A 20,381-nucleotide genomic window follows, 5' to 3' on the forward strand; every position below is an offset into this window, starting at 1 on the left:
CATTTTGTAAAACAAAGTATTTTTTAAGAAAAACCACAAACCACCCATTTTAAGGAGCTACCCTGGTGTGTGTGCATGTGTGAAAATAATTAAAAGCACAAAAAATGAGGAAATGAGCAGCTTGAGATGTGTGTTAATAGCAGCAAGGGAGGGAGAGAGAAAAGAGAGGAACCAAGAACTCCTGTGTCCCACCCCCCAGGGCTAAAAGCACGCTTGCACTTCTCCAAGCACACTTCCCTGCTGGATGCCCCTTTCAGTCCTTTTTTTCCAATTCTGTGGACCAGGATGGCAGCGGTACACTGCTTGGCTAGCTCAGTTACGCAACCAGCCTTTCTCAAGCTGGTGCTCTCCAGCTTTTTTGGACTACAACTTGACGTCGGTCACAGATGGCATTGCCATAGGGTGCTGGAGCTGCTGGGAGTTGTAGTCCAAAACAGCTGGAGAGTACCATCTGGGGGAAGGCTGCATTTAAATAATCTAATTAATAAAGGCACTTCTGAGCCTAGAACAGGGTGCGCTCCCCGCCCCCCAAACTCTGGGGAGAAGCCATTGCTCACTCTCCCCACGCCTGGCTCCAGCATTGAATGTCAGGCCTAACTGCATTTTTACTTGCAGCTTGATTCAGTTAGAAAACACTCTCGCTCTCCCATAATGCTGCCCCCCACCAACCCCGGATTGTCCAGTGATGCCAATGTTGGAAAATTCAGGAGGGACAGAAGAAAATTATAGCAGAACTATGGGAATTCGCTCCCACAGGATGCAGTGATGGCTACTGACCTGGATGGCTTTGAGAGGGGTCTACTCTAGACAATTCATGGAAGATGAAAACTACTAGTCAAGACAGTAACCTCCAGGAGCAGAGGGGAAATCACAGAATTGCAGTGTTGGAAAGGACACAAAGGGTCATCTAGTCCAACCCCCCGCAAAACAGGAATCACAGTCATGAGTTTTCCTGTGCTCACATCCTACTTGTGAGCTTCCCACTGGTGTAGCTTGCCTAGATGGACCTCTGATCCAATCCAGCAGTTTATAACCACGAAAGGAATGAGGGTAAACCATTTTTCTTCCAACTGCAGTGAGCCTTCTGGAGCAGGAGGTGGTAAGCTTGCAACAGAGACTGCCTACCTTTGCTCCTGGCGTGGGAGAAGGGGGGGGGGTGTAAGCACATTAGTTGGAATATCCGCTTAGCCATTTACGTTGGGCAAAGGTGAATGGAAGGAACAGAAGGCAGCCTCACCTAAACAAAAGCGGTCCCCCAAAGAGAGCAAGTTGAAACCCTCTGTTGGGAGATCCATCCCATACAGTAACATTGGTGCTGAGTGTCACAGTTTCTCCTTACAAACCACTCTTTGTTAAGCGATACTTTTGCACAAAGATCTTACGCCAAACAAAATCTGGAGGTTCTGTTTTAAAACTGCCTGCCACTTTGCAAAGATGGTTAAGGTGGCTTCAATTTTACTTGAATCTGGCTCTTCTGCAGAAAGGCAGCTGTGGGTGGCAACACAGTCTTTGCACACCTGACCCCCCAAAAAACCCCAGTCTTGCAGCAATCTTGTGAGCACAGCCTTCTCAGCCCAAGACACTGTCGTTGAAAGCAAGGCAGACGACTGCTTTCTGATGCCCACTGTATTCCCGTTTGATCTCGCCTGTTTCCACACACCAGAGCCTGGCCAGATTATCAGAGGAGGCTGGGGAAGGAAAAGGGACACCGTGAAGCCACACATACAAACACACACAACAGTCGGCAATATATGGATGCTACTGAACTGCTTTACAAGGTTGCCGTAACAATTAGTGAGCTACTTCATAAAGCATTTATAGAATTATATACAGTGGTACCTCGGGTTATAGACACTTCAGGTTAAAGACACTTCAGGTTGCAGACTCCACTAACCCAGAAATAGTACCTCAGGTTAAGAACTTTGCTTCAGGATGAGAACAGAAATCGCACAGCGGCAGCGGGAGGCCCCATTAGCTAAAGTGGTACCTCAGGTTAAGAACAGTTTCAGGTTAAGAACGGACCTCCAGAACGAATTAAGTTCTTAACCCGAGGTACCACTGTACTGTTTAACAATGTGTACATTGTTCAAAATCTTCGTATTTTTAGTAGGGTGGGAGGGAGAAATGAGACGGGCATCGTTTGATTTTCTACATAAGCTACCAAAATAGCTTGGCCTGGCCACAGGGAGCTTAATGTCCCTTGCCATCCATCCTATTCATTCTCCAAGGACAGGTGGGCCCACCCTTGTTCACCTGTGACAATGTACTGAGAGTCCCCTGAAAACGCGCAGTCCCACATCCAGCCGCGGGAGGTTTCCCCTGGGTTGTTGCTCTTGATGCTCAATTCCGTCATCAGAGAGAAGTTAGACGTCCTCCAGATCTTGCAGGTTTGGTCAGCAGAACAGGTCGCCAAAAGCCTGGAGCAGAAGACGGAAGACTAGTCAAGAGTGGGGCAAGGCAGGTGGAAAACGGGCTAGAAGTGTCACCCAAAATAACCGATAAGATAAAGTCCCTATTTATACTATTTGTATATTTGTTTATTTTCATCCCCTCCTCAAGGTGGCATACATAGTTCTCCCCTTCCACATTTAATCCTCACAACAACCCTCTGGTGTAGGTTGAGGCTGAGGCAGTGACTGCTTCCCCAAGGTCCCCCAGTGAGCTTCATGGCCGAGTGGGGATCTGAACCCTGGTCTCCCAGGTCCTGGTCCAACGCTCTAACCACTACACCACACTGGCACTAAATGGAGAAATGGGTCCCAAAAAGAATCCTTATAGGGAAGGTCTGTGCTCAGTGGTAAGAGAATCTGCTATGCCGGCAGGCAGCCTTATGGCATCTGCGGATAGGGCTGGGAATGCCGTCCCCCGCCCCCACCATATGAAACCCTAGAAAGCCAGTCCTACTCACGTGGAGTCTGGGCTGAATTTGCACTGGAGAGCATAGCGGCTGTGCGCAGGAATCTTGGTCTTTGGGATGAGCTGCGTCACCTCGTCTCCTATGCCACCTGTGAGATTCCACACGTAACAGTTTCCCTGCAATGGGAGGGGAATGAAACATCTGAGAGGCCATCTGCCTGCCAAATCCCTTGAAGGCTTAGATCTGGTTGTCACATGACACCAAGCCATAGTTAGTTAACCTAACTGGCATGTGCAAACCCAGCCCAGCATAGTTTGAGGTAACTGGTTTGGCAAACCGAGGAGCCTTGCTTAACCTTGATTTATTTGACCACCCCACCCCAGGCCTTCGCTGAGCTATAGTGGCCCGAGGCAAGAGCATCTGGAAAACAAAAACTCTGGATGGCTTGTTTGTTCCTCTGTCAGGCAACTCATGGTTTGTTGAACAAACCATGGTTAAAACAAACCCTGGTTTAGTGCTACATGCAAACACAGCCACTGTGGACTCTTTAAACAAGACACTGGCAGAGAAGCAATAGGCAGGCTGTAGCGCATCACTGTGCACCGCAAAGCCAGTCAGCACTTACTGAACTGTTAACTGCAGCCATGTAGCTGGCATCAGGATCAATATGAACTGAGTTAACAGATACTTCCGGTTCTGGGATGAGCTGTTCATTGTGGTCCGTCTTCAAGTCCCAGATGTGAATGGCCCCACTCTGATCCCCAACGATAAGTTCTGCCTGTGGACAGAAACACACAAAAAGGACCATCACCCCTCAAGACCACAGACCCTGCAAATCCCCACCATTTGGAAGACTGAATGGAAAGGGGAGACGTTCCCAGGGGATGGTCTGAAGTCACATGAGGCCGCCTCCCTGCTGAAGCTAAGCAGGTCTGGGTCTGGTCAGTGCCTGGGTGGGTGGGTGACTGGAAACCCACAAACCCACCCTTTTGGATTCCACAAGGGACGAAAGGTGGAATAGGAATGTCAGAAAATAAAAATATCTAGAATGTGTGGATGGGAGGGCTTCATGTTGACTGGTTTGGGTTTCTCTAGCCTGGTGAGAAGAATAGTGAGAGGTGATATGAGAGCCACCTTCGGATATTGGAAGAGCTGTCACATGGAAGATGGAGGAAGCTTGTTTTCTGATGCTCCGGAGGGAAGAACCTGAACCCATGGATTCAAATGAAAAGAAAGGAGATTCTAACTAAACATTAGGAAGAACTTCCTGATGCTAAGAGCAGTCCGACAGTGGAACAGACTCCTCTTCACTGGAGATTGGATGGCCACATGTCAGTGACTTTAGCTGGAATTCCTGCATTGCAGGGGGTTGGACCAGGTGACCATTGTGGTCTCTTCCAACTCCACAGTTCTGTGATTCATACCTGATTGGGATGGAGGCAGACACAGTTGATGGGGGCATTCACTTGGAAAATGCGCTGGCACTGGAGGTTGCGGGACCTGGGAACAGTACAGATGCAGGCAGAATGACAGGTGAGCCAAAGCATAACCCCTTCACTGCCATTACTCCAGGGAGCTCCAAAGCACTTTTTGTGAACTTCATTCACCAGGAAAGCCTCCTATGCAGTCAGATCTTATATTTTAAAGAAACATCTCCTGGCAGACCCTCAGTGGAGCGCATTAAACAATGCTTAGGGGATCACATCCTAAACGTGCAGATTCCTCTTCCTGAAACCCCCCCCCCCATCATAATTTAAAATTCACCATCAATATATCCACTCCAGCAACTCAGGATAACAGTTCATGCACCCAACGAAGTGGCATATCGTCTCCAAATCTTATGCCATTATAAATTTGTTTGCCTTAAGGTGCAACAGACTAACACAGCAACCCCTCTGAAAATCAGCAGTTTGTTCACTCCCAAAGCTCCCAAACTTTAGGTCAGACAAGCTGGACTTCTCCCCCTCTTCCTTCTACTCTCCTTTCTCTTGTAACATTAAACAAGACTGTCAAGAATTAAACTGGCAAGCCACTAGATGCAGATTCAGCATGCAGGCTGCAATCCTAAAACTTTAGATAACCACTTTTAATTTTGAGATGTTTGTTTGTTCTGTATTCTATGATATTACCATTTCTGGATGTTTTAAATGATTTTATTGTACACCACCATATTTTTTTCCGAGTTGGTATATAAATATTCTTATAGATAAATAAATTCGCTAGGAAGGAAAGCTCATTAATCTCAGTGGAATGGAGTTTTGCTTGAGGTCACGCTAGGAAACCCTTGGCTCAGACAACCTTATTCCTGCATTGGGAGTCAAACTTGAAGTCTCTTCCAGTTCTGTGGTGCCAGCCTAAACTGAGACAGCATCTGATTTAGGCTGCAAGAACCATTGGCCATGACCCCACAACACCTGCCTTCTTGCCTACAATGCTGCTTAAGCATGATTTGAGGAAAGAAACTCCTGTGTATCTTGCAGATCATCAAACTCACTGACTTTCCTTGCAGATCCATGGTCTTAAGAAGAGCTTTGATGCTGTATCAGGCCAATGGCACATCAGAAGTATTTCTACCTCCAACCACAGAGGCAAAGCATAGCCGATGCGGCTAATAGCTATCAATATTTTTCTCCACTACTTTTTTTCTAATCTCCTTTTAAAGCGATCCAGTTTGATGGCTATCACTGCCTCCTGTGGGTGTAAGCTCCATAATTTAACTGTGCACTGTATGATGAAATCAATTCTTTTTTCTGTCCTGAGTTTTCCAACATGCAGCTTCACCGGGTCTCCTGTGAGAGTGGGAGAAAAACTTTTCTCTATCCCCTTTCTCCAGGTTATGGAAAGGAGCAGAGCTCCAGAGGCTTACCTGAGGTCCCAGATGCGAGCCATGCAGTCTTCACCTCCCGTGTACATCCAGCGACCATCTTCATGGAAGCCAACAGAGGTGATGTTCTTGCTGACACCATCGTAGTTGATAACAGGGTTTGGGTTATTGGAGTTCAAGTCATACATACGGATGTGTTGATAGCCTGGGCAAAAGACCCCCAACTAGTTCATTGCTAGTTCAAAAGCACAAATTTGACCTTTGCACAGAATTTTCTGCAGGCAACTGGCAGAATAAGAACTCGTGTCAAGACCCACAAAAGATTAAAGCAGTCATTCTCCTTCAGCTGCAGTGGCAAGTATTAAGGAGATGGGGACAGCAAAGTGAAATTTATTTTGGTTTGCTCATACTCAGGTAGGTAGGACCTACACCGGTGGGTTCAAAAGCAGGGTTTCAACTAAACTTTGGAGGTTTAAAAGCAAAGTTATTCTCTGTTAGGAATAAATGTCTTAGTGGAGGTTAGACTAGACTTATGAGATCCTTTCCAGCTCTATGATTCTATGAACTGTAAGCAGTTTATCTTATTAACCAAGAATCCCTTATTAACCAGTAAATCCCAACACTATAAACAACAGTAAGGTCCCCTCTTCTGTGTCTGTCCTTTCTTCCTAGCCCTGCTCCCATCCTAACTGGAGAGCCAATGTGGTGTAATGGTTCGAGTGTCAGACTAGGTCCTTGGAGACCAGGGTTCAAATCCCCACTTGGCCATGAATCTCACTGGGTGACCGTGTGGGCTAATCACTGCCTCATAGCCTAACCTACTTCACAGAGTTGATGTGGGGATTAAATAAGGAGAGGGAGAACCATGGGCACCACCTTGAGCTCTTTGGATAAAATGGTGGGATATAAATGTAATCGATCAACTCCAAATAAGGACAGGGGAAAGGAATGACCAGGGCAGTGGGTTGCATTTCCTTCACTTTACCTGATGGTAGGGCTGACATCAACTAACAAGCATGGGGGTGTTTCTCTGGGCTGGAAATAACCTCCCTAGCTTCTCCTGAGGCCATAGCTTTGTGATCATGGAGAGAATTCACTGTTAGATGTCTCACAATTCCTTGGCAGAGCCATCAGCATTACAGATATCATGCCCTTGGAGAGACAAGGTTGGAAAGACAAGGTTGCACTTCCATGCTCTTGGAATACACCACACTTACCTGCAGCAGCAATCATGCTCCGATCTGGGGTGATCTCGAGAGCATTGACCTGCTGGCAAATGTAGTTAAGGAAGACAGAACAGGCTGGCCCACGTAGCTATAGCGAAACACTAAGTAAGGTTACCAGAGCCAAAGGCCTGTTACAGCTGGCACATCAAAAGGATACAGAATCTTGGTGCTGGACGGTCCGGGTGCATATCCCACTGTGGGCCTGCCAGAAGCGAACTGTGTGGTCATAGCCGGCAGTGGCCAAGATGACGGGGTCGCTGCCCACAGTGCCCTGTGCTGTGTTCATGGTCCAGGTTTCTAAGGACACAGAAAGAGAGAGAGGGGTAGGAGGTCCCGCACATGTGGCTAGAGAGGAGATGCCCTACCTTCTCCCAAAGAGACACTGGCAGGGAGCGGGAGACTCAGCACTGCCCAGGAAGGAGCTGAGAGCTGACAACGTGGCCACTAGCCACAATGGCTATGCTCCGTCTCCACAGTCAGAGGCAGCAATGCTTCTGAATACTGCAGCAGGGGAGAGGGCTCTTGTGCTTGGTGCAGCTTGGGAGCTTCCCAGAAGAGGCATTTGGTTGGCCACTGTGAGGACAGGATGCTGGACTAGATAGGCCAGTGGAGCAAATTCTTATGTTCTTATGCTAAACTGACAAGCCACGCTCAAGTCACACTGTTTTCCATGGAGTCACTGCAAGACTTTCTGTCTGTCTGTCTGTCTGCCTGTCTATGTATGTTGCCATGTCCCTGCATCTTTCAGAAGGAGGATGCAGGAATCTGAAAGAAACCCCAAGTGTGTGTGTAGACCCTTATTAAAACTGTTAGGAACCTGGATCAAATTTGTAGAGCAGAGCACACACACACACTGGAGAGGGCTGGTAGGGTGAGGGTGGGTTCAAGCTATTCAGGCAATATGGATTGGCTCAGCCTTGAATTGCAATGTTTTTTCATTTTTATACAGCCCCCTCAATGCACAAAGCACGCTCCCCAAATATCAATAGCGGCATGCAGCCAATCGCTGCTTCCCCCACCCACCCAAGAAGAGGTAACAAGGCAAGGAGTGATGCAGCAGCTGGAGTGTGTCTGACTAGTCCTGGGTTCAAAGCCCAGTTCTATCGAGTCCAAACCAAACATGGCTCACAGCGTAGTTGTGACAATAAAATGGAAGGCTGGAACAGAGGACACTTTGAGCTCCTCAGAAGAAAAAGGGCATCTAAATCCAAGAAGCAAATAAAATAAGTTTGGACCGCTGAAAGCAAACAAGAGGGAAAGGGTGAGCATTGCAAAAATTAAAATGCAACATAAATTAAAATAAATATTGGAATAAGAATGAAAACTTGCAATTATACATTATATTTTCATCGCAGAGCACTGTCTCTGATCCACAGAGGGAGATTCCCTGCCCCATTTATTGGGGACTGGCGGGTGGGGAGGGGGTGCGAAAAGGACGCTTACCTTCAGAACCAGAGGAGGGAGGGAGCCGGTAAAGCGCATGCGCACGCCAGATCTTGCCCGGTTCAAACTACGCTTGCGTCGGAAGAAATCAAAGGGCAAAAATGCGCCTGCGCACAAAAGAAAAAAAAACCCCAAGTCCTACGTTTCTAGTGTCTTTTCATAAACTTGCCAATTTATAGATGCACATCAAGTATCTGACTTCCGAGTTCCTTTTTGTGAGGCCTACCCAAACAATGAAGAAAACCGGGATTTTACAGAGGAAACCTACACATGTCTACTCAAGCATAAGTTCCATGGGAGTTGCTCCCAGGTAAGTGTGTAGAAAAGCACGTCCTTTCCTCCAGCAACATGTTTCTCTACACTTTGGTGCATCTATGGACTCGTCATGCCTGCCGCCCAATAAAAACAGCCCCTTCTGTTCATTTGGAGGAGGAACAGGCCGCGGCTAAAATGAGGCATGCGCAGTACGATCTGTCAGAAAAAAACTCCAAACAGCCTTCCCCAGCCTGGTGCTTTACAGATTTTTGGACTACAACTCCCATCAGCCCCAGCCAGCAGAACCAGGTACGGTTCTGGGGCTAATGGGCGCGTGACCTGGCTGGCTGAGGCTGGTGGGATTTGTAGTCCAAAACATCTGGAGGGCACCAGGCTTGGGGAAAATAGGTTTTATGGACATATTTTGACAGGCCATTGGTAAAGGCCGCCATAAAGCCTCCATTAAGAGAGTTATCCTGGGACAAAAACTCCACACTCCCCTCCTGCCTCACACCCAGGAAGGGAATACTTTCATTCAGGAGCATGAAACCACTTTCACTTACACCAATCCAGGCGACATATTTTGAATTATACTGTCACTTCACTTAATTGTATTAATTGCTTTGATGAATCTGTTCTTGTGAGCTATATTTATCTGCTGCTGTGTTTGATATTGCAGTGACTGCAACACTCAGTTGGTTAGAGCATGGTGTTGCTAACACCAAACTTGCAGATTCGATCCCCCAGCTGCATATTCCTTCATTGCAGGGGGTTGGACTAGATGATCCTCAAGGTCCCTCCCAACTCTGCAATTCTATGATTCTAATTGTCGACGATTTTTTGGTGCCACTTGGAACTCAACATTTGCTGCTGGAAAAGCAGAAGTACAAGTATTGCATCAAATCAAAACATCCAGCCTCTCACCTCAGAAATGATCTAGGAAAAAAACCACAACAAAACCCCCAGAGAAATAGACAAACGACACCGCACAGAAACCCATACACACACACACACACACACACACACACACACAAACTGAAACAGGTGAGCTCTCTTTGCACCCCAAAGAGACAAACTCCTCTGGGGTCACCCCTGATAGGTTGGCCTTATATCCTCACTTTCCCAGCACAGGTACAACTTAAGGTGGGCAGGTTTGGGCTGATGTCTATAGTGCCATGTGGGCCTAGGCCTGATGAAAATGACCTCCCAGAGACATCAGCCTCTTAGAGACAACTGCTTTCACAAGGGGAGCAGTACCTCTCCCCACTTTCCCTCTTCCAGACAGCTGCCTTTTCCCCACTTACCTCCTTCTACTACAGCAGCACAATTTCAAAACCCAATTGTTATTCACCTTTTGGTGTCTGCTGCTAAATTCTGGGGAAACCTTCCCTTTGACAAAGCTCAATTATTTGTAAAATATGGCAAGCAGCCTCACTTGAAAAGATCTCCCCAGCATTAAAAGGTTGTCAGGGGACAAAGCACACAGGACAATTTTTTGTGTGCAATTTGGCATCACTTTATCTCCTGTGCTAATAAGGCAGAACACAATCATCCCATTGTTCCTCCAGTATACAATATAGTCATACTTGGCTTCGATAAGAACAAAGCGAAATAACTCTCATGTTTTAGCACAATTGTGCATTTAACACCCCCCTGGAATGATTTACATTGCTGGGGGTTTAAATTGCTCTGTGCTGCGTGTTGTAAATTTCAATTTGTTTCTACTTGTTCCTATAGCATGGGAAGGCAAACTAAGGCCCAGGGGACATATCCGGCCCAATCACCTTCTAAATCCAGCCCACAGACGGTCATGTTTTTACATGAGTAGAATGTGTGCTATTATTTAAAATGCATCTCTGTGTTATTTGTGGGGCTTAGGAATTCGTTCATCCCCCCCCCCCGCAAAATATAGTCCGGCCCCCCACAAGGTCTGAGGGACAGTGGACCGGCCCCCTGCTGAAAAAGTTTGCTGACCCCTGCTTTATAGTAAAAAAAAAAACGCTTACAAATAATGACAATAGAATAAAAAAGAAACATGAAAGTCCTAGGGTAAAAAGGGAGTCAAGCAGGAGAGATTGTACAGAGAGATCAAGAGGGATAAGGATCTAGCGCCATATTGTTGGATATGGAGGTGAGGAGCTCGTCAGAAATTTTATGGAGGGCTGTTTCAGCATGTGCAGGCGGCAGAAGCCAGCCGAGTGCCCTCCAGATGTTTTCATGTTCTCAGCAGCCCCAGACAGTGTGCCTGAGAGGCAGTGTGGTGTAGTGGTTAGAGTCTTGGACTAGGACCTGGGAGACATGGGCTCAAATTGCCACTCAACCTTGGGTGACTTTGGCCAGTTACCATCAGCCAGCACTAGCCTGCTTCACAAAGCTGCTGTCAGGATGAAATGAGGAATGGGGAGAAGGCCTTGAGGCCCACCTGTTCCTCCTTTGAATAAAAGTATGACTATTAATAAAATAAACGTATCACATCTACATGCCAAACTGAGCATGCTGTGAGTTGTTGTAGTTATTATGATTATTTTCAAAAGCCCCAAAGATTAAGTGTGCTCATACTGTTGGGTCACTGACCTGTGATGACTCTTTTTGTACACATAACCTAAAACATGCAGGGCTCGATTCTTGCCTGGCCTCAGCTCCTGAACCCTCCTTTTCCAGTCTTGGAGAATGTGATGTGACACTACAGAGAAAGAGCTCCTGAACATATGTGGAGTGCCGTGTCTTCAGCTCACCACTCATACATTGGATCAGTGGGTGCTGGCCCATTGGGGCAAATGGGGCACGGCTCCACCACCAGTCTTCCCTGCCCTTGGCCAATCCCTGGTTAGCTGCTTACTCAAAACCAGTCTAGAGGGTAGCGCTGCCAATTTGCTTCCTCCTGCTCCTCCCTGCTGAGTTTACAAGGATGAGGATGGGGACAGAACTAGAGTTGGCTTTGCTTGTCATTGGCTCTTGGCGCAACCTACTGTTGGGCTTCTTGCATTCCACCCCATCATTCCCAATTGACACCAGCCATCACTGCATGGGGTCAAGGGCAAGGGAACCATGTGTGAGGAGACAGCGCCTTGAGCCCCTGCACCTGTCTTTTTGGAAATTATATGTCCCCCTCCTCAGGGCTTGGGTTGAGCAGCCCCAGATCCCACACAAAGGGCTATGGCTCAGTGTTTTATGGATCTCTTTGCCTGCAGAAGGTCCCAGGTTCAATCCCCAATGGCATCTCCAGGTAGGTCTGGGAGAGAACCATGAATGAAGTCCTGGAGAGCTGCTGCCAGTCAGTGCAGACAATACTGAGCTAGATGGACCACTGGTCTGACTCAAAATAGGACAGACCCCTAAGGCAGAGACTCGATTAAGAGAGTGGTGGGAGATATTAGGGGCAGAGCAATCTGAAGTAGCTCCTTCTGTTCCACAAGCTTAGTGGCAGAGTCCCAGCTTTGCATGCAGAAGGTTCCCAGGTCAGGCACCCCCAAACTCAGCCCTCCAGCTGTTTTGGGAGTACAACTCCCATCATCCCTAGCTAACAGAACCAGTGGTCAGGGATGATGGGCATTGTAGTCCCAAAACATATGGAGGGCCGAGTTTGGAGATGCCTGTCCTAGCAGCTGTCAAGGCCCTTTACAAATTACAGTTCCCAGGAATCTTTGAAAGAAGCTGTGGCTGTTAGGGCTTTGAAGGTCTTGTGTGGATGTGACCACTATCATCTTCCAGCTCCCTCCGCCTCCTCACATCTGGCCCCCCGACAGATGTTTTTGGACTACAACTCCCATGGGAGTTTTTGGACTACAACTCCCATCCGGAGGGAGGCTAGGCAATGGGAACTGTAATGCAAAAACACCTGGAGGGCACCAGCTTTTTTTCTTCTTTTTTTGCGGGGGTGGATGAGCGAAGGCTGCTCTCTTCTCTGCCATAATGCTGCTCTTCCTTCTCTGGCTGGCACCGCTCGCCCTTGCCAGGCGGCCTCGGGGCTTCCCTCCCCGCTCCTGCTGCTCGATGGGAGGGCGTCTCCTGGCTGCTCCGCCCCCGAACCGGCTCCCGCTGCAGGGCTGGGCGATGCCGGAGCGGCTGCTCGCGGCTGCTGGGCGCACCTGGCCGGGCCAGGTAGGAAGAGGCTGCCGGCAGGTGGAAGGGGCTCGGCGCGGCCGCTGCGTCTCCCCGCTGCCAGCACGGAATCCCAGGAGCGGCAGGTAAAACTACCTGGGCGCGTGGGTGGCATGCGGAGCGAGCAGCCGATGACGCGGGGTGGCGGGGGGCAAGGAGCTGAGAGGGGGGTCCCTCTCCCCACCCCTACCCCAGGATGGGGTGCAAAGAGCAGTCCCGGGGTGCTTCTGGGGGCACTGGAGCTGGAATAACCTTCCAGTGCCAGGCTTGGGGTGGGGGTGGGGGCGGGGGCGGTTGGCACAGGCTGCGGAGGCCTGTTTGGCGGTGCCATGACGGAGAGAGAGCTTGCCAATGCGCAGCTAGATGGCATTTAATGAGCGCAGGGCATGGAAGCTGGCAAGAGTCTGTGGGCACCACCAGCATAGGGTGGCATGAGCAGGTGCTTCTGCTCGGTGGGGGAGCAAGGGGTTAATGGAGAGGGGGCACAGCTGTTGGTTATGGGGAGGCAGAGGCAGGCATTTGCCCCATGCCAACCGAGGTACTTAGTACAATGGATCTATCTCTCAGGGAGGGGGGCAAGAAGGTTGGAGGAGGAAGTGTTTTGGGGGGAGGCTCTGGCGTGCCACCAGCTTATTGTGGCAGGAGGTTGGTTAGAATTGATTTCCGTTTTGCCCAGATCATGCAGAGAGGGGTTGGGGTTGGGGGTGGAACTGTCCTGCCAACTGCATCTGTATCCTGTGCCCTATATCCTCTATATCTCCAACAACCTTGGAAGAGGCCTGGTGCATTACAGAAAGCTGGAGCCCTTTATAATCTAAAGCATTCTGATCATCATCACATTATTATCTTTACACTACCACCCTCCCCACAGATTAGCAAAGCTAGCTTTGGCACCTGCAAGATGACTTCAAATGATACTCAGACTTGTCTCCCTGTCCTGCCTTCTAGGAAAGGCGGTGGGGAGGGGCTTGGGACCAGCAACCAGGGACCTTGGCATTGTTTTAACAAACTCCCTATATGTTGGGGGGGGGGCGGGGGAAGCAGGGAAGGAAGTGCCATGGCAATTAATCTAGAATTCAACCGGTTTAATTGATGTAGATGCACCCTCAAATGGGCATGCTGCAGCCTGGGTGCTTGTCGGCCTTCCTCCGATGCTTGGCATTTGGATATAAGATTATTGTATAGGTGCAGTGCTTTTCCCCCCCTGGGGGTACGCTGGGGGTACGCATACCCCTATAGATTTTGTGAATCTTTGTACTTTTGTCCACTTACTGTATTTATTTCCCCCGATTTGAACGATAAAATGGTGATTTTCTTGAGTCAAAATGAGAGCACCCCTAAACATTTTTTAAAGAAGAAAAAAAAGCACTGTATAGGTGTATTATACAGACTTATGCACACTCCCCCACCACCGTGTGTAGGACACAGCTGGCTCTGCCTTGTCTTTTTTTTTTCGGAGGAAGGTTAGTCAAGGAAAGCTGGGGGGGGGGGTTGTGTGGTTTGTGCAAGTGTGTATCTTTTAATTATTAATCTGTTCTTTGGTCTCCTGTGTTTGCTGACCTTGTGAGGAGGTTCCCAGCTGTGCACAGAGTGCTTTTGGCTGGGCCGCTCATAATGCTTGGTTCTGTTAGATTGGGGGGGGGGGCTATATGGAAAAGGGTGCACCATGCCCACTAGCAACTCCACACACACCCTCCATGCCCACTACAAAGTCCAACATAATGTGTGGGGCAAGGGTATGGGGCTGGTCATTTTTTAAAAAGCAAAAAAGGTACAGTACTGGTATTCACCATGGAGTTACAGTGACACACGTTTAACCTTTCTAAAAAATAAATAAATAGAGATACATAAATAAAAATGCTGGTACTGTGTACCCTTGACTGAGTATCCTTGGAAAAAAGCACTAGGGCTTGGAAGGAAGACCCTGGGGATGAGGGCTGCTGGAGATTCTTGGCTTCAGAGGAAACTGCAACTGCAGCACAACAGCCCCTGCTGCCCCCCCCAACAGTGGCAACCAAGCCCGTTGATATAGCAATGAGTAACAATAGAGTTAAATATTGTTTCCAGTTACTGTGGGTTGCAGCCAAGCCTCCACCCTTCAGCTTATTCTTGAGGTTACTTTCATTTCCTTGCGGGAGAGCCTGTTCACCGACGAGCATCCTCTGGTTCTGGGCCTGCAGAGTGGGTAACGTTCTCTTATCTGCCTATATAAAATGTAAGATTGTCGCCTCACCCAGCAGTTTGCACCGCTGCTGATAGGCAGTTTTGTGTGGCCGCCACGTGTCTCGATATAAGATCTTCTCCTCCTGAAATGTTCCGGCAAGTGTGTTTAACGAAGAAGTACGAGGGCTTGCTAACTCACTGTGGGAAGCGCCTCATCCCCTCCTTTAAAAATAGCTCGTTGGGGGGGTGGGGTGAAATGGTGAAACTTACTGGAAGAATAGGACAACAAGAAGAGAGGCTTTTAAAAATAGAATGAGGAAAATGTATTGATTACTTGAAGATAAACAAAGTAAAACCTTTACCAGGATTGATATAAACACGTGCAGTAAGAAATGATTACCGTATTTTTCCATGTATAAGACTATATTCCCCCCTATTTTTTCAAGTTTAAAATTGGGAGGGGGCGTCTTATACACGGATAGTGCATATGGGGTATTTCTTTATTTGGAGTCCCCCAAAATAGGGGTTGTGTTATACACGGGGGCGTGTTATACACGGAAAAATACAGTAAATAGGAAAGATAAGGAAAAAATTAGATTTGAACAAGATACGCAGCAATAAAAAGATATAAATTAAGCAACTGCAGAAAGGAGGAAAGTCGAGGGAAATGTAAATTGAATTTGTAAAGATTTTGTTTTTCTAGTTTAAAATATCTGGGGGGGAATTGATTTTTTTTTTTTTAAGGGCTTGGGGTGAGCTGTGGGGGGACGGATAGGGAAGATGTAATGGGTTTGATTAGGAATGAGGGAAAGGTGGCTGGTGAGTGAATCGAGCAGACTCAGCAACCTCTAGTAATAATAATAATAATTTATTATTTATACCCCGTCCATCTAGCTTGGCTTCCCCAGGCACTCTGGGCGGATTCCAACAAAATATTAAAATACAGTAATGCATCAAACATTAAAAGCTTCCCTAAACAGGGCTGCCTTCAGATGTCTTCTAAAAGTCTAGTAGTTGTTCTTCTCTTTGACATCTGGTGGGAGGGCATTCCACAGTGCGGGCGCCACTACCGAGAAGGCCCTCTGCCTGGTTCCCTGTAACTTGGCTTCTTGCAGCGAGGGAACCGCCAGAAGACCCTCAGTGCTGGACCTCAGTGTCTGGGCAGAACGACGGGGGTGGAGATGCTCCTTCAGATATACTGGACCGAGGCCGTTTAGGGTATTGTTAGAACTTAGCAACAGAGGTGGAAAATGCAGCATAGCTGAAAACAAGAACCCTCTCTGATGGTCCAAAGCCTGCTAGAGCAGTCCTGACAAGCATGCCTCCCTTCCAGGACAAATAGGATAGTTCGTGTTGTGTGTGTTGTTGTTGTTGTTTATTTGTTTATTAGAACTGCAACCTATGCAAAACCTCTTCCCTCATTTGGCTGCAACAAACTACCAGCATAAAATATAACCAAACAGGTCTGCACCATCCATTTTAGCCCTCCAAATATTGGTGGACTCTTAATTCCTATCAGCCCCAAGCAGCATGGCTAGTGGTCAGGGATGACGGGAGCTGTAGTCCAACAAACATATGGAGGGTTGCAGTTGCCTCATCCTGGGTCAAAGCCTGAAACAGCATTCATTATATAAATGAGAGAGAGAGAAGAGAATACAGCATATCATTCATTGGAGGGGATTGGATTAAATGACCCTTTTTGTCCCATATGGGCTTCCATTTTTCTTGGGAATGTATTGGTGGGCAAAGGGTTAACCTCTCCCTACACACCCGAGTCCTGCTTTCCCTCTGCCCCCCTCACTGCTTATTGGTGTTTGTGTGTTGCATTAAAAATAAATAATAATCTAAGAATGACAACATTGCAAACCCCCAAACAAACATAAATAACTCCTCCTCTCCTTACAAGAATGAAGTGTACCAGATACACCCTGCCACGGTTGGGCCTTCTCTGTTGGCATTTCTACATCTGAATCATTTTCTAATACGCATGTCATAAAGGCATACCACCGTTCAAAAAAATCATTTTCTGCTCGCCACCCGTTCAGTGCTTTTGACTGTTTAGTCAGCTTTTCCATTGTCCAAACTTTCTGTCTCCAAATGGATAACTGCAAATTATCCAAACCCTCCCAGTTTTGAGCAATCAGTTGAGGAGCTGCAGTAGCCAATTTCTGAAAAGGGAAAAAAGTAGACACTTTAAATGTAATCAGGCATTTAATGGGGTCATTTGGTTTGGCCCTTGTCTCAATGTGGGATGGAAGAAGTATGAAACGAGGCTCCTCCTGATGGCCTATTAATCGTGCACTCATCCTGAGTTGCTTGCACTAAGTGAACAGGGAGGTTAGATCATTTATCCAGTTCTCTGTGTTTTTATTATTCTTATTTTCATTTATATACCACTTACTATCTAAAACAGTGGGTGGTGGGATTACCTCCTAGAGACCCAGACCATAAGTAGACAAACTAAGGCCCAGGGGCCGGATCCGGCCCAATCGCCTTCTAAATCTGGCATGTGGAGCGTCTGGGAATCAGCATGTTTTTATATGAGTAGAATGTGTCCTTTTATTTAAAATGCATCTTTGGGTTATTTGTGGGGCATAAGAATTTGTTCTCCCCCCCCAAAAAAATAGTCTGCCCCCCCACAAGGTCTGAGGGACAGTGGACCGGCCCCCTGCTGAAAAAGTTTGCTGACCCCTGACCTAGACTAAAGGGAAGGGGGCAGCAAGGGGGTGCTGGAGGTGAAAATGACTATCAGACTTTGAAAAGCTGGCAATGCTGAATGAACTTCATCCATTTTTTTGTATTAATTAAACCACATAGTTTTAATTAGATTTGGAATAAATGTGCCTTTGATTGCTCCCGTTTTGAATTTTATTCCTTAATGGGTTCTGCAAACTGATGTTCTGAATAATACTTTCTTTAGGGTAGGGTAGAGGGCACTGGGGAGGAGATTGTGGAACTAAGGGGGCAGTTGAAAAGGTTTAGGAACCACTGGTCTAAAAGATATTGAAGCTGTTTACAATAGATAAATGCAGAAGTGTGTATATACACTGAGGCGACCCATTCCATTTTGCCACCTGAGGCAAAAGGCAAAGGTGCTGCCCTGCACACTTTATGCTGCCTTCCCCACCAAAGCCTCCCTTACCAGGCTGTCTGGAAGGTTGTGTGAGGCCTCTGCAATCTTGCAGGGCTCTTGTGAGACTCTCACAAAATCTTGGAAGTGCACTAGGGGGACGCACCCACAGAGGTTCCCCTTGAATTCCACTGCCTGAGGTAGCTGCCTCCATCTGCCTCATGGACAGGCCAGGCCTGATATATAAGTATGTACATATGCAAAATAAGCACCGTAACACCATGTCAAAACACATAGGCTGTATCCATATCCATAGACATAAAATAGATAAAACCAAAGAGCATATTGTGTGTGTGTGTGTGTGTGTGTGTGTGTGTGTGCACGCACACACACACCAAATAAGTAGAGCAACACCATATCAAAATACATGCACTGCACCATAATAGTTATAATAATAATTTTATTATTTATACCCCGCAACTCTGGCTGGGTTGCCCCAGCCACTCATGGATATGTATCCATATCCATAAACATGAAATAGATACGTAAGCCACTCACACTCAGCAATATGACAACACAATGCATAGCATACAGAAATAAGATCCACTCCTAAGTTGATGGATTCATGCCCCATCTCCTCTGGGACATCTAATACTCCTCTCTCCTCTCCCACCTGAGAGGGGCCAGACCTGGAGAGTAGAGAACAACTTCCGTCCACTCGCTGCCACCATCAAGAGTCATAACCTGCCTGGTACTGCACAATCTCAACACTAGATAAAGCAACAGTCAGCACTGGTAGCAGACACAAACATCAAGCTCACACTCAAGGTAGCTGTAAAGGTCACCATAGATTCAAATTGTTGCTGCCAGCCAGCTGCTAGGCTCTCCTTCTTCCCCCAGCACCTCCAACTCGTGCTCCACTGGGGTCTTCTGGGCAAGCATTTTGTGCTAAGGCTGCCCACCCTTGGCTGAGAGCCACAGGATGAGACCTTTTGTCTCATGCCCTTGCCAGGCACAATATTTTGATATAACAACAACAACAATTTATTTATACCCCACTCACTGGTATGGCTGGGTTTCCCCAGCCACTCTGGGTGGCTTCCAACAAAAGATTAAAAATACATTAAAACATCAGTCATTAAAAACTTCTCTAAACAGGGCTGCCTTCAGATGTCTTCTAAAAGTCAGATAGTTGTTTATCTCCTTGACATCTGATGAGAGGGCATTCCACAGGGCGGGCACCACTACCGAGAAGGTCCTCTGCCTGGTTCCCTGTGACTTCACTTCTTGCCGTGAGGGAACTGCCAGAAGGCCCTCGGAGCTGGACCTCAGTGTCCTGGTTGAACAATGGGGGTGGAGACACTCCTTCAATACCTGGAAAGAGGGGATAAAAAGCACAGTCTTCTGTCAGAAAACCAGTTGAGAATATAAGAATACCCCTACAGCTGGATCAGGCCAGTAGTCCATCTAGTCCAGCATCTTGTTCTCACAGGGGCAAGCCAGATGCCTCTTGTGGGAATCCTGCAGGCAGGGTCTGAGCACAAAAGCATTCTCACCTGCAAGGGTTTCCAGCAGAAGCATTTCCTGCCTCTGACAGTGGAGGCAGAGCGTAGCCATCATGGCTAGTGGACATCGAAAGCTCTCTCTGCCATGAATTTGTCTAACACCCAATCCCCTGCCTTCTGGGCATCTTCCCGTTTGTTGTTTGTTTGCCCCACATTTTCCTGGCACTTTCCAAACCACAAAAAGTCAGATTCTTTGTTCTTAAAGTGGGTGGCTTGCACTAAGAACACTTTGATCCACTTTAACTCTGCAAACCTCTAAAATAAAACCAGCCTTCTAAAATCTTTATCCCAGTCGGTGTCTGTCTTGGATGTGAATTGATTTTATTTATGCACTCTCTTTTTTTTACGTATATAATTGCTTTTTAAAGTTGCTTTGATAGATGTAGCGGTTTTCTAGTTTCTGTTATATTATAAATCGCTTTGGGAGGTCTCCTGGGTAGTGATTCATGCATGAAATGAATAACAACAACAACAACAACAACAACAACAACAACAACAACAACTCTAAAACTATGGTTTGTGCTATAGACCTGCAGACTTAAAGATCTTCACGCAGCAGGAAGCCTCTCTCTTATTGATTGATTGATTGATTGATTGATTGATTGCATTTATAACCCACACTTTTCTCCAAGGAGCTCAAGGTGCTGTACGTGGTTCTTTCCCTCCTGAATTAATCCCCACAACAACCTTGTGATATCTCACTAGACTGGCTGAGAGGCAGTGACTGGCCCAAAGTCACCCAGTGAGCTTCATGGTTGAGTGGCGATTTGAACCCTGGTCTCCAAGCTCCTAGTCTGACACACTAACTATTCAGCATTGCAATCTTTATGAGATTCTGCCCATCCTTGGTACAAAAAGTTCCAGGGCTGCAACAGAG

General features: G+C 47.3%; 2 protein-coding genes across 6 annotated transcripts in view; one reads left to right on the plus strand and one right to left on the minus strand.

Annotated features, from left to right (window-relative positions):
* Window positions 1–2: 2 nt before the first annotated feature.
* MLST8 (MTOR associated protein, LST8 homolog) lies at window positions 3–8,460 on the minus strand. 3 transcript variants are annotated; one of them, XR_014151211.1, is made up of 10 exons: window positions 8,351–8,457; window positions 7,065–7,204; window positions 6,899–6,950; window positions 5,724–5,886; window positions 4,282–4,357; window positions 3,483–3,635; window positions 2,909–3,033; window positions 2,254–2,417; window positions 282–1,688; window positions 3–250 (listed from the first exon to the last, which is right to left on the minus strand). XR_014151211.1 is itself a non-coding variant. In XM_081840661.1 (9 exons), exons 2-9 carry the CDS (start codon window positions 7,191–7,193, stop codon window positions 1,570–1,572), a joined length of 981 nt encoding a protein of 326 aa, XP_081696787.1. In that variant the 5' UTR covers window positions 7,194–7,204; window positions 8,351–8,460; the 3' UTR covers window positions 3–1,569. The 3 variants fall into 3 exon arrangements, 2 of the variants coding, with proteins under 2 accessions (XP_081696787.1, XP_081696788.1); XM_081840661.1 differs by having other exon boundaries at window positions 3–1,688; window positions 8,351–8,460; XM_081840662.1 differs by having other exon boundaries at window positions 3–1,688; window positions 6,899–6,947.
* Window positions 8,461–12,595: 4,135 nt separating this feature from the next.
* Window positions 12,596–20,381, plus strand: part of LOC309329658 (hexosaminidase D-like) — a 40,839-nt gene continuing 33,053 nt past the window's right edge. For 2 of the 3 annotated variants that reach the window (XM_081840651.1, XM_081840652.1), the window contains exon 1: window positions 12,596–12,792. The gene's annotated coding sequence lies outside the window, so the exon portion shown is untranslated. Of the gene's footprint in view, window positions 12,793–14,870; window positions 14,892–20,381 lie in introns of those variants that run through there. The other variant, XM_081840653.1, reaches the window with a different exon arrangement.

This window comes from Podarcis erhardii, assembly GCF_964252035.2.
Source record: "Podarcis erhardii genome assembly, chromosome: 14".
Lineage (NCBI taxonomy): Eukaryota > Metazoa > Chordata > Lepidosauria > Squamata > Lacertidae > Podarcis > Podarcis erhardii.

Bases quoted from the DNA above. Each gene is read 5' to 3' on its own strand.
- MLST8 (XM_081840661.1), bottom strand. From the start codon at position 7,193: ATGAACACAGCACAGGGCACTGTGGGCAGCGACCCCGTCATCTTGGCC. The intron at 6,951-7,064 runs GTATCCTTTTGA...TACATTTGCCAG, and splicing joins CCGTCCAGCACCAAGATTCT to CAGGTCAATGCTCTCGAGAT. The intron at 4,358-5,723 runs GTAAGCCTCTGG...TACTGTTCCCAG, and splicing joins GCTCGCATCTGGGACCTCAG to GTCCCGCAACCTCCAGTGCC.